This window comes from Vanessa atalanta, chromosome 16 (genome assembly GCF_905147765.1).
Source record: "Vanessa atalanta chromosome 16, ilVanAtal1.2, whole genome shotgun sequence".
Lineage (NCBI taxonomy): Eukaryota > Metazoa > Arthropoda > Insecta > Lepidoptera > Nymphalidae > Vanessa > Vanessa atalanta.
Genome location: NC_061886.1, coordinates 5968615 through 5981021, shown reverse-complemented (window position 1 = coordinate 5981021; position 12407 = coordinate 5968615). Strand labels below are relative to the sequence as shown.

The 12407-nt window shown below is 31.2% G+C and overlaps 1 protein-coding gene across 1 annotated transcript; it reads left to right on the top strand.

Annotated features, from left to right (window-relative positions):
• The first annotated feature begins 4278 nt into the window (after window positions 1–4278).
• On the top strand, window positions 4279–7189 carry LOC125070081 (acidic juvenile hormone-suppressible protein 1-like). The gene is made up of 8 exons (XM_047679779.1): window positions 4279–4373; window positions 4458–4591; window positions 4676–5497; window positions 5588–5757; window positions 5830–6083; window positions 6172–6384; window positions 6506–6688; window positions 6825–7189. The coding sequence occupies exons 1-8, from the start codon at window positions 4283–4285 to the stop codon at window positions 7094–7096; spliced, it is 2139 nt and encodes a 712-aa protein (XP_047535735.1). The 5' UTR covers window positions 4279–4282; the 3' UTR covers window positions 7097–7189.
• Window positions 7190–12407: the final 5218 nt, after the last annotated feature.

The following is a 12407-nucleotide window of genomic DNA, read 5'->3' as shown; positions in this document are numbered from 1 at the left end:
TTAAATAAAAAAATGATCTTATACATGAGATTACTAAATAAGTATGCTTATAAAATTAAACATTATTAATTTTAGGTTAGCTTTCTTAATTGTATTTACTTTTTAAGAATATATAATAAAATTGTGTTAATTGTTCCATTTATTTTTAATATGTTAAGGAAAGATTGAGTTCTTTTCCTTTAGCTACGTATTTATTAATATATTATATATATATATATAGTGTATAATAATATGTGCTGTGTTAAAGTAACATGTTTTTTTTTTTCTATTCTTTCTTTACATTGTTATTCCCTTACGTTAATTACTAAATTGGCCCAATCAATTTACGTATCGGATCAAATTATACAATGCATTGCTGTTTCGTGGTAGAAGTAAATTTGTCAGTGGGCGGTACTCTAGCCTGCAATCAGTCTTACGACCAGTAATAGATTGTTATTGAGGGAACTGTAGAGCCTATATGCATTTTATAGGTGTACGACGCACTGAGACATGTTATATCTACAGACATATGTATCTATTTGGTATACGCCATATAAATATTTTAGGAAGCAGGCACTTAGGCTGACTTAATATTATTATCATTGATATTTTTTTTGTTTTATTATTTGGATTTATTAAGTTAATCGATTTTGTTTTCAGTGAGATTCTTATCAGTGTTTAGAATGTTTCATTTGATCAATCAATGATTTGCTTCGGCTAACACCAACTGTAATATTAAGTCTATTTATTTATATATATATATATATATATATATATATATATATATATATAAAGCTACTAATATTTTTGTATCGCCCGGACCAAGTCGAGACGAGCAGTTAGTTTATCAGTAATATTAAAGTAAAAATAATTTAATATATAGTTTTTGTAAATGACGTAACTAAAAATATGTTATGTGACATTTTTATACAAGATTCATACATATTTATTTATTCTTATAGACTATTTTGCTCTTCCCCAAATTTATCATAAAACTTCAACTCGGTCCGTCTCCGTCGAAGGTTGCTTGGAGGAGATCGCTGTTTTAATGATAAGGCCGCGTATTGCTTCGTATCAGACTTTATACGCTCCTTTAATCTGTTTATCTACATATATATTTTTTATATGTAATATCAATTATACAGTTATACATAAATAATATATTATATACTTAAACATGCAGCTTAGGATGAAATAAAATACACCATTTTAGTAGCAAATCAAATATCGAAGTAAAATATTTATATCCTATTTAGTTAGGTCTACTATCTATTAAATTTATTTATGATAATAAAAAATAATTATATTAGTAATAAATGAACTCATAACCTCTAACCATTAATCTATCGTCATTAAAAGGTAATGCTTAAATAACGCATTTCTAAACACGGTACATAATAATTACTAACGGCAAAGAAGTTATATCGTTCATTGTGTATGAACTGCCCATAAAGTATATAATTTGATGGATGAACTATTCGCTTAAATTAAGTTAAAACTCGAGGAAATTCCTAAAATGTTTATCCTGTATTGTTTAGAAAAAAGTACTTTATATTAATTTACAGCTCTACGTATTCCTACTTCACTGTTCAACTAAGTTAAATTATCCAAAGAATTCGTACAAAATAGCCAAAGGTAAGAGACACGGACTTGCGAACAACGTGGTGATTCTTCTACTGAAGTGCTAATAAGCTGGAAATATAATTTTATTAACAAAAGTACTTGAAATGTATTAAACACTAATTAGTCGTTACATTAATGACCTCAAAATCAAAACACAATGGTTTCAGTACAGAAAAAGCCGCCTTTTATCCCTTTGTATCTTAACAAAGGAATACTTAATCTAATTTGCTATCCTACGAAAATATATCATAGACAATATAAACATTTTATTTATACAAAAATATTCTAATAATCCAATGTAAAAGTACTCAAGTTTATTCAAGTGAAAGCTACGTTCGAAAACAAAACAAATCTATTGTAAGAAACTGTTAATACCATAAAAGAAATAGCGAAGCACCCTGTTGATATTCAATTTTCCTTTTTACCACCTCGAACACAAAGGAATATTAACGCAATGAGGAAATGAAGATACGACCACCAGTTGTGGTGCGAAATTGACAAAATATTGTGAAGATTGTCTATTTGTTGTCACTCGAGTTAATCTCATTTCTTAAGGTGTCCTTAAGGAGGATTAACAGTACTTTCCCTTATTTTGACGTCTCTGTTCTCTGATAGTCCATAAAAACTAAGCGAGAGTGCGGTTCGTCGAAGTCGGTCTGTTTTGTATTCAAACAGATTTTATATTGATATTTGGTCTGGTTATTTATTTTTATTTATTTATAATACTTGCTTAGACAATATTTAATTCGCTTAAGTGTAACGAAACAAATTTAATACAAAATTATTTTATACGATTTTTTATTTAATTTAATTTGTCTTACACATCCGGAAGGCGATACTTATCCAAGTAATGTGATAAGGGATAATTACATAAATTGGCCCTTAAAACTGAAAGTATAAAAATGGACTCAAAACGGAATAAAAATATTATAAGTATCGCTTCATTACAAACATTACACACAATCGCGACCTTGAAATGATATACTAATTGTGTCGATATAAAATCTAACGGAGACAGTCTAGAATATTGAACTGAATAAACAAATAACCGATCAAAAATACCACGCAAACGAGAATCTCGTTATTCCGGACATAACATGGAAAAGTGCAGGGTTCAATGCGAGCTCATGTCCAACTGGAATAATTAATACACGCTCATCGGTAAAGTGTCGGGCGAAACGGGCGTCGAAAACAAATACATGAATATTAAACGGGGCATAACTCTCCGTCAGTCTTATACACTGTCATTTGCATTGAAACAACATATTTAACTGTGTGTTTAATTGCATTTGTTATAAAACCTATTACATGTTCAAATATTAGACGGCCCATTGGCTGGGGCAGGTGAATCTGAATGGAAGATTGCGGGTTCAAACCCGCTCAATTAAGACTTTGCGTTTCTTTTGACTAATTCATCTCGTTCTCGGCTGTGAATGAGGACTTCGTGAGGATATTTGCATGCATCGATTGTCAAACATATAAGCAGCGTGGTGGCTTAAGCTCTAAATCTTCTACTTGAGTATTAACAAATACGGTTTTCTGTTTATAAAATTGTTTACTCTATGTAAATCTTTTTAAAAATTTAGTTTAATATAAATTTAATTCAGTAATTAATTATATGTAATTATAACAGTAATTATTATGTATGCTTACTATATGTCATACATGTGTTTTTACCTAAAAAACAAAAACATAAGCTATTTTTAATTAAAACTTAGATAGTTTGTTCGTAAAATATTTAAAAAACAGATGTAATATTAATCAAAAGGATCCCGAGTAAATCTCCAGTTCTTTGATAAATTTCATCCGAGTTTATTAGTGATTTTACAAGCAAGTAGCGACATAATATCGGGCCTCGGGCGTTCATTTTTTGCGGGAGCCGAATCAACCACCTTGGCTCCAACAAATGTGTGGGCAATCCGGTAATTTATTTTTTTAGGCCAATAAATTACTCATACGTCAAAAGTTTGGACGTGCGGTGGAACACAACGAGTGATATATTGGCGCTTGTCACAGCATCGTACCTTTTTCTACCGATTTTAATATGTTCTTCGATTAATTAATCGCTCGATGTGGTAGAAACGTTTATCCTAATGAGGCGTCCTGTTTTATGAATAGTTTAAAACGAAATCTGTACGTTTAAGTAGGCAGTAATAATAACTTATATTGTAATTATAATTGTAATCTTTTACATAAGAGAATAATAATAATGCATCGTTAATTTGGTTGTAGATAAGGCGAACTATTTTACTTTTGAAGCGCCGAATTTTAAGGTAACTCCAAACTCCAGAACTAAATATAAAAATAATGCAATTGAAATATGTATCCTGAATTCTTTTGAAAAGAAGAAATCGTTATCTAGGAGAGTGTGAACTTTTATGTAATACTTCAGAAGAATTATACAGTATCACAATATTTAGGTAAAAATGTTGATTTCTATTTATTTCAAATTGTAAAACGTTATTAATGGTTCTATATTTAAAATATCTCTGGTTCGGCTATACTAGACTAGCAACAAAAAAGTACTATATAATGTTTACCTCATCTGAAATGACCCATCGACTTTCCTTATCGTATGAGAATGATTCTTTTGAAGACATGACCTGGGTGATAAAGAGGTTAATATCGATTGGTTTTTGGTATAAATATGTTGGTTCAAAGAGAAATTTCACAAACGAACATGGCGCGGTTTGTGTTTGTCGTGCTCGCGCTCCTGGTAGCGCAAGCGGTTTCAGATGTCGTAGAATATAATGTCAGGCCGACGAAAATCGGTAAGTTTGAATTTGTTTGTTTTATAAAATGAAAGTTATAAAATATGTACATCGGTTATACTTGATGCAACGTTTGTTTTATAGCTGACAAGACGTTCCTACAACGGCAGATGGAATTGTCTTCCTTATTTTACCACGTAAATGAACCAATCTACGATCCAACATTAAAGACCATAGTCGAGACTTTCGACTTAGAGAAGAATGTCGAACAATTCAAAGTAAGTTAAAAAAACAAGTATTTTTATAGCAATTTAATTTATAAGTAAAGGTCCTATTAAAAAAATGTACTTTAAATCTTTTAGAATGTAACAGCACTGAAGATGTTCTTGAAATTACAAGAATACAACATGCTTCTGCCCAAATCTGTTCCCTTCAACATTTTAGAGCAGTCTCAAAAGTTCGAGACAGTTACATTGTTCAACTTGTTGTATTCGGCTAAGGACTACAGTACCTTCTTTAAAACTGCCGTCTATTTAAGACAGCGCATAAACGAGGGACTATTTGTGTACGTGCTGTCCGTTGCCATAATGCATTACCCTGAAACTCAAGGAATTGTTATCCCACCAATTTACGACATTTTCCCGTCGTACTTCCACAACGGAAAAATAATGAGCATCGCTGAAAGAATTAACACACATGGAAAGAATTTCGTAAGCTACTACCCACAAACATACGTGTGGGATGATAATGTTGTGATCAGATGGAACTCTACAGTTTGGCCATACGTTGAAGGTGACCATATTCGTATGGCATACTATTTGAACGACTACGCATTAAATGCTCTTTATTATAACAACTACATCACTTTCCCTTACTGGTTAAGTGGTACCACTAAGCCTCTGATGAAATACAAACGTGGAGAATTCTTCTGGTACTCCATCAAGACACTCTCAACTCGTTACTACATGGAGAGGTTATCAAACGGTCTCGGTGAAATTTCGGAACTGGGCTTGGACGTTGTTCAAGGAGGATATTCTAGTGGCTTAGTATACGAAGGTGTACCACTCGCCTCTAGACCAAACCATTTCAATATGGATCAACCCAAATTTGTTTCATATGTTGAAAGAATCACAGAACTAGAAAGCCGTATCCGTGACGCCATCGAAGTCGGTTACCTTATTAGCGTGAGTAATATTATTCGTTATTCCTCCTTTTTTAAAGTAATTTATTTTCAAAATATATATTAGTTAACAATTTCGGTTTTGTACTTGTAGGCTAGTGGTGAGAAGATTGATCTACGAACACCAGAAGCCATCGACGTACTTGGAAAAGTAATAGAAGGAAACGTAGATTCTCCTAACCTAAATTACTATGGAAGTATCTTTAACGTATGGAAACAATTACTTGGTAACTCTATCGAGTCTAACAAGATGTACTGGAACGGGTGAGCATTGTTATATCTATTATTGAAATATTTTAATGAGGCAATACGTTGATTATTATTTTTATTTTTCAGACAAGTTCCACTGACTATTCCATCTACATTGGAAATTTACCAAACAACCCTCCGTGATCCAGCGTTCTATATGATTACGAAGCGAATTCTTAAATTGTTCACATTATGGCAATCCTACCTTCCTCTGTACAAACCAGAAGAATTATCTTATCCCGCAGTCACCATTCAAAAAGTAGAGGTAGACAAACTTGTCACGTACTTCGAGAACACCTACCTTAACGTGACCAACGCTATGCCCATGAACGAAAATGAAAGTAAGCTAAGTAGCTATTCGAAATAAAAATGCAAATATTTGGACATATGTTTTGGAGTCCTTTACCTTAAATCGTTATTTATTTTCAGTTAAGACCGGTGCAGACCAAGTCAGTGTGTTGGTTCAGCGTCCACAGTTAAATCACAAAGTGTTCAAGGTTCGCGTAAACGTCAAGAGTGATGTCGCCAAGACTGTTCTTGTCAAATTCTTCTTAGCACCCAAGTATGATAGCAAGGGCTTCGAAATTCCCCTCCATCTCAACACTGAGAACTTCTTCGATTTGGACACATTCACATATGAATGTAAGTTTGGTTTTGTTTATTAAAAACAATTTTTATTTCAATGATAAATATCATTTGTTTAAAATACCTGCTTATTAAATGAAGTTTGGAACTTAAATGAATTTGAAATATTTAATTTTAGTGCCACAAGGAGAGTCGGTCATCAAACGTGACTCAACCGAGAATATGTACATGATTGACCAATGGATGTCCGGTTTTGAAGTATACAACAAGGCATTTAAGGCTTTCAACGGAGACGGACAATTTGTTCTTGAACCCAAGAACTACTTCCATGGATTCCCTCGTCGTCTTCAGCTTCCTAAAGGCAAGTTTTTATGATATTAAAATATAAATAAAATGAAAATACATTTATATGTAAATTCACATTCCTCTCAACATAAAAATCTTGAATAAGCTAGTTGATAATAGATTGTATATTTAACATAGATAAATAATTTCAGGTCGCATTGGTGGTATGCCATTCCAGTTCCTAGTCTACATCCAAGAGTACCATGAACCAAAGGCATCTGTCGGCAAAGGAGTAAACACTGAAGGTACCTACGGTTACGGTACTGGTGCTAACCGCATGAGTGCCTACCCTCTTGGCTTCCCATTAGACAGGCCGTTGTACGATTGGCAGATCAAGCCACTCACCAATATTTTCATTCAAGAAGTTCAAATCTTCCACAAGCCGGTACCTGAAATATTTGTACCCAATACTGTATATGTTTAAAGCCGTCCGATAGAGATTGAAGTTTGTTTTACATACCAAAGGGAAAAACTCATGTAGTTTATACATCTAACGACTTTTTTATTTTGTATCCGTATTTATTTATTTATTTAATTAATATAATAGTATATTATTATTTATGGTATATGATAAATGTATCTATTGTATTTGATACCAAAGACTATAAAGGACATCGTTTTCGTGCAGTAAGCTTTTAGTTTGTTTTTTTTTTCAATAGCATAACAGTTTAGTTTAATATACAAGACTTCACAATCACATCAATCAGCTCCATAGATCTCACAGTTTTCAAAGGTCTTTAGTATGTATGTACTATAGGTATATATTCATATGTATGTATTTATGTATATATATCGGATATAATATTATAATTTTATAATTGTATGTATTTGTCGCTGAAAAATAAATAACTTATTTCTTATTTTTTTTCTTTTTTTAAATACCTACCTGGACTGTTTACAAAGTCGAATAATTACTTATATCGTTTAAACTATAACTATAAATAAGAAAAAAAAATTATATTGTAATGGCATGTTGTTATTTACACAGTTATGATAAGAATAATACTGGAATTTTGATTTCCTTATAGGACATGCTTTGCAAAGCCTCTAATTTTTTTTATATTATCCAAAACGGCTCGCGCCTTCCTTCAAACATGTGCTACCAACACAATTAAAAAGATTTTAATTCTACGATACGCAAACGCATAGAATATCAAACAGCATTATTTTTGTTATATAATATAAAATAGAAGCAAAACCCTGCCGACGTATTACTCATAGCACATAGCAATCGATATAACTGAGTAGAATGAAATGATCACCTCCAGGCTGTTTCAAATAACTAAAATATAATTATTATTGTACATGCAAAATAGAAAAAAATGAATAAAAAATATCCCGCTGCGTTTCTTTCGCCGGTTCTTCTCAGGTCCGAGGTGTTAAATTCCGAACCGGTGGTAGATTTTTGACTATTGTAAACACTTCTATATTGAATAAAGATATTTGACTTTGACTTTGACTTTGAGAAGTCAATGTGCAGCGACATCTAGCAGCGTGCTATAGCAGAAAGAAGTATAAATCTTCTCCATGAATAAATACTTATATCTGCCTACTATGCCAGTTCTTTTAATGTCAAGCAGATATCCCAATATCACTTTTAATAGATAGTATTTATACTTAAACTACCTTCTATTAGAACTCGCAGAAGAAGTATAATGCTTGCAGTTTATTTTAGATATTTTTAAATATTTATTGATATTAAGATTTTTATAACCTTAGTTGATAGATGAGGTTGATGACGATTCACTGGAGAAATAATTTAGAAAAAAATAAATACGAATAAGTAGAGAAATTGATATGGTACAATGCAAAGAACGGTAATAGATAGTAAAAATAATGCATCTTGAACCACGTGTTTATTGAGATATGTTTATTTACAAAAAGTCAAGCAGACATAGCGCACACTCTTAGAAAAGCCTCTTCCTTAAAATAAAGTTTATGTAGCAGTTACACCTGCGGTACATTTCCATTGAGTATCAATCAGCATCAACTGTTTCACGTAATGCGTGCTAGCCTACAGTTTTCTAGATTTATTTGACGTTTATGGTTACTGTTCCGCTCGTTAGGGTCATAGCGTGAATCGGAGATATGTAAAGGTAAATACAAATGTTTACAAATATAATGGGAGATGAACAAACAATATCTAATATTATTCCTACGGCAAGGTTCATATCGAAAAAGAAATATTTTGTAACGGAAAAGAGATAAAGTTCAATAAACGACAATACATGTATAGACTATGTGTCTTTGCATGTATAGAATCAACATAATATTTTCAACATTCTTTTTAATTTTAATTCCGCTGCTATAATACTGATCATACTATCCAAGGTATCGTTAGACCATTTGAGAGCTACACATTTTTAAGCCCAACATAGTTTGGGGTTGAGGTTGCAAAATGCATGCGTTTTTCTGAGCGTTCATTCCAACTTGAGTCATAAAAACTTAATGCTGTTAGCATTCTTGCCACCAATCCACGCGGTCATGATTTATACAGTAACTATTTTAAATTAATATTTGTATATATACAAGAAATTAAAGTTAACTATTGTCACGCCAATGTTCTAAATTTGAAAGGGGTCAATATAAAAAAGGGATAATAAAATTTTATATTAAAATCTTCTCCGAAAAGCGTTACATCTTCTGGTATAAGTTTTAAATATACTGATTGAGTCATTTATTTATTAGTGCTAGTATAGGATTAGCATTAGCGTTATATTAACCTATATATTTATCTGTGGCTATTTTAACTGAATTAACCATAAAATTTCATTGAATAAGCCATTTATGAGCCCACTACAACGGCTTGTCTTTACTTTAAGTTTTAAGCTAATAATACAAGTTAATCGGATTAGTAGATTTATCGCAAATCCTGATGAGTATAGCCCTTTATATATTACGCTTAAGCCAATATTATCGGTATAGTACAAAAAATATCAAAAGAAATATTATTGAAAAATATATGGCTCTATAAAAAGGTTTTTCTATTCTTGTATTGTAAGAATAAAATGTTTGTAACTATACTAATATTATAATTTTTGGTATATTTGTTGTTAATTTATTAAACCGTTTATCGTTTATTAATAGTATTCAATATTTATTTTATAAAATTTAATTTGATATAAAATAACAATTGTAGGTTTAGTATAAATTTAAAGGTGTTTTTATTTTATTTGTGCTATCTTTTTTGAATAAAAATTAGCTTGGTAACCCACTTATAAACTTAAGTTGTATAGTTGTAATTACATCAACATTTTTATAAACTTGATAAATTGGTAACATTTATTTTGCATGTAAGTAAAATAAAAATGTAGTTTGACATACATTGACATGACATTTTACCGCGTCTATGACCATGTTAGCGTTACCGGAACCAGGGATTTGCTAATAGCACGATGAAACAGTTAACGTAATTTCAGTCAAAGGGCTTATTATAGTCACCGGAGGTAAATGCGTCTATATAGGCAAATGCGTCTTTTGATGATAAAATAGAAACACAATTTTTTTAAGCCATATTTACTTTTAGTGCCATAAATTTGACACTGTTTATTTAAAAAAAGAGAGCGGTGGTAGTTAGTAGGTAGTTAGTAGTAGTAAAGTGTTGTATTTCTATGATATCATTAAAAGACGCATTTGTCTCGATAGATGCATTTACCCCATGTGACTGACTATACATAAATACTAGTTGGGCCCGCTACTTCGTGCGCGTTTGAATTTAAATAAAAGTTATTTTTATAGCCTAAGTTATTCCTTATCACATCAGCTATCAGTCAGTTAAAGTCCCGTCAAAATCGGTCTAGCCGTTTCAGAGATTAGCTGGACCAAACAGACAGACAGACAAAAATGGTTAAAAATGTTATTTTGGTACATATGCAGTTAGTTAAAAGCGGTTATCTTAATATTACAATCAGACACTCCAATTTTATTATATGTATGTATAGATCTTTACAGAAATAGTTTATTTACATACATTAAATGGTATAGGTATTTAATTAATCATTACATTAATCTGGCACCCTTCACTAGACAGGCACCTTAGTGCATTATTATTCCTTACGGTGTCGACGTCTAAGTTAACCACTTACCAGCAGGTGGCTATTTGCAAGTCCGCTTCCTAACACAAAAAAAAAAAATCACGACCACCCAAACGTTTAGGTATAATTTACATAATTGACATTTATGAACTGGATACACTATAACGAATCAATTACCATGAACTATAATCTGTGCCTTTTTGGCACAAATAAAAGCCAGAAAAAAAATATCATGAATTAAAGATTATTGAACTAGGCACATGTTTTCATGTACAAATATAACAAATCTGAACACTATTAGCAACACAATATCAAAGATTATGAAACAATACTTAGGACTACATATTTTGTGAGGATATAAAGTACTAAGTTTCTTACGCAAGGACGTGTCAGGTCTAAGGGATTTCTTTTCGCTGTTAGATTTCAACAATGATAACAATTTGTTTTACTGAAGTAAAGTATATCATATTTATAAAGCCGAATTATAATGAACATATCCGTAAAGAATTTAATTTTACTTAAAAAAAAAAACAGTATAATTAGCACTTATAATAACTGCAATATTTCAGTACTCCGCATATCAAGTGTTTTCTAATTTCGTTTGGAGTATAATATCCGTGTAGTTATCATTGCTTAGTAGTTAATATACATTACATACGTTAATACAGATACATTATTATTTTAAATTAGGTTAACGTATTATATTCACATTATAAACCTTTGTTCGTGAATTGAATTTCAATTATTTCGGGTCTAACTAATTACCTAATATTTCTATACACTGATGAAATTCTGATTACCTTTTCTAAGTTACAAATTTATAGCTTCAATACGATGATTTTGCGTTAATTGTAATTGTATTTACATTAAGTAGGTTTGTATAGGTTTATATCCATAATAGTATATTAACCATTTATAATGGCTTATTACAATAATATTGCCAGCAAAGCAAACATACTTGACATGTTTTGATGGCTTATCCTTAGACATATTTCTATATATAATGTGCTGCCATCTATTAGCGCATTTTAGGTTTAAAGACAGTTATACAGCGACATCTAGGTCGTTTTGTAAGTACTTTTATAGAAAGTTAGCCCACAATAAACTGGAGCTTGGAGCTTCCAGTGATACATACATAGAATTTAATGTCGCTGGTTGTTTGTTAATTGTATTCATGTTTTTTACAAGGGATTTTTATTTATGCATAATAAGGTTCTCAAGCAGAATGCTAGTTAAACCATATTGTTCACATCTTTGATTAATAAAGTTAAGAAATAGTTGTACTAAAGATAAATTTCTCTTATAATCAATTGTGTACATTAGTTGGTTATAGTAACCTATTAATTTATCTTTATCTTGTACAAGAGAAAAAAAAACAAGATATGCTTCATAATTATTTAAAACCGAGAAATAGATATTTTTTGTTTAATTTTTTATTTGACCACGACATGGCGCGCTAACGAGGAAATGACACACCTCGTTAGAGGAAACTTAAATCAGCCTAATGATTGGTGTAATATTATTTGTAGCTTAGTTATGGTAAGTTTCTTTGGTATTTTTAGTTATATTTTATTGAGAATATAATATTGGGTAAAACCCGTATAGTTACCCCGGTTTAGAGTACACTATGTTAGAGATATATTTCTTTAGCGCTCTTCAATAATGAGAAGCACTCTCTCGCAAGCACAAATTTTGGTGTAC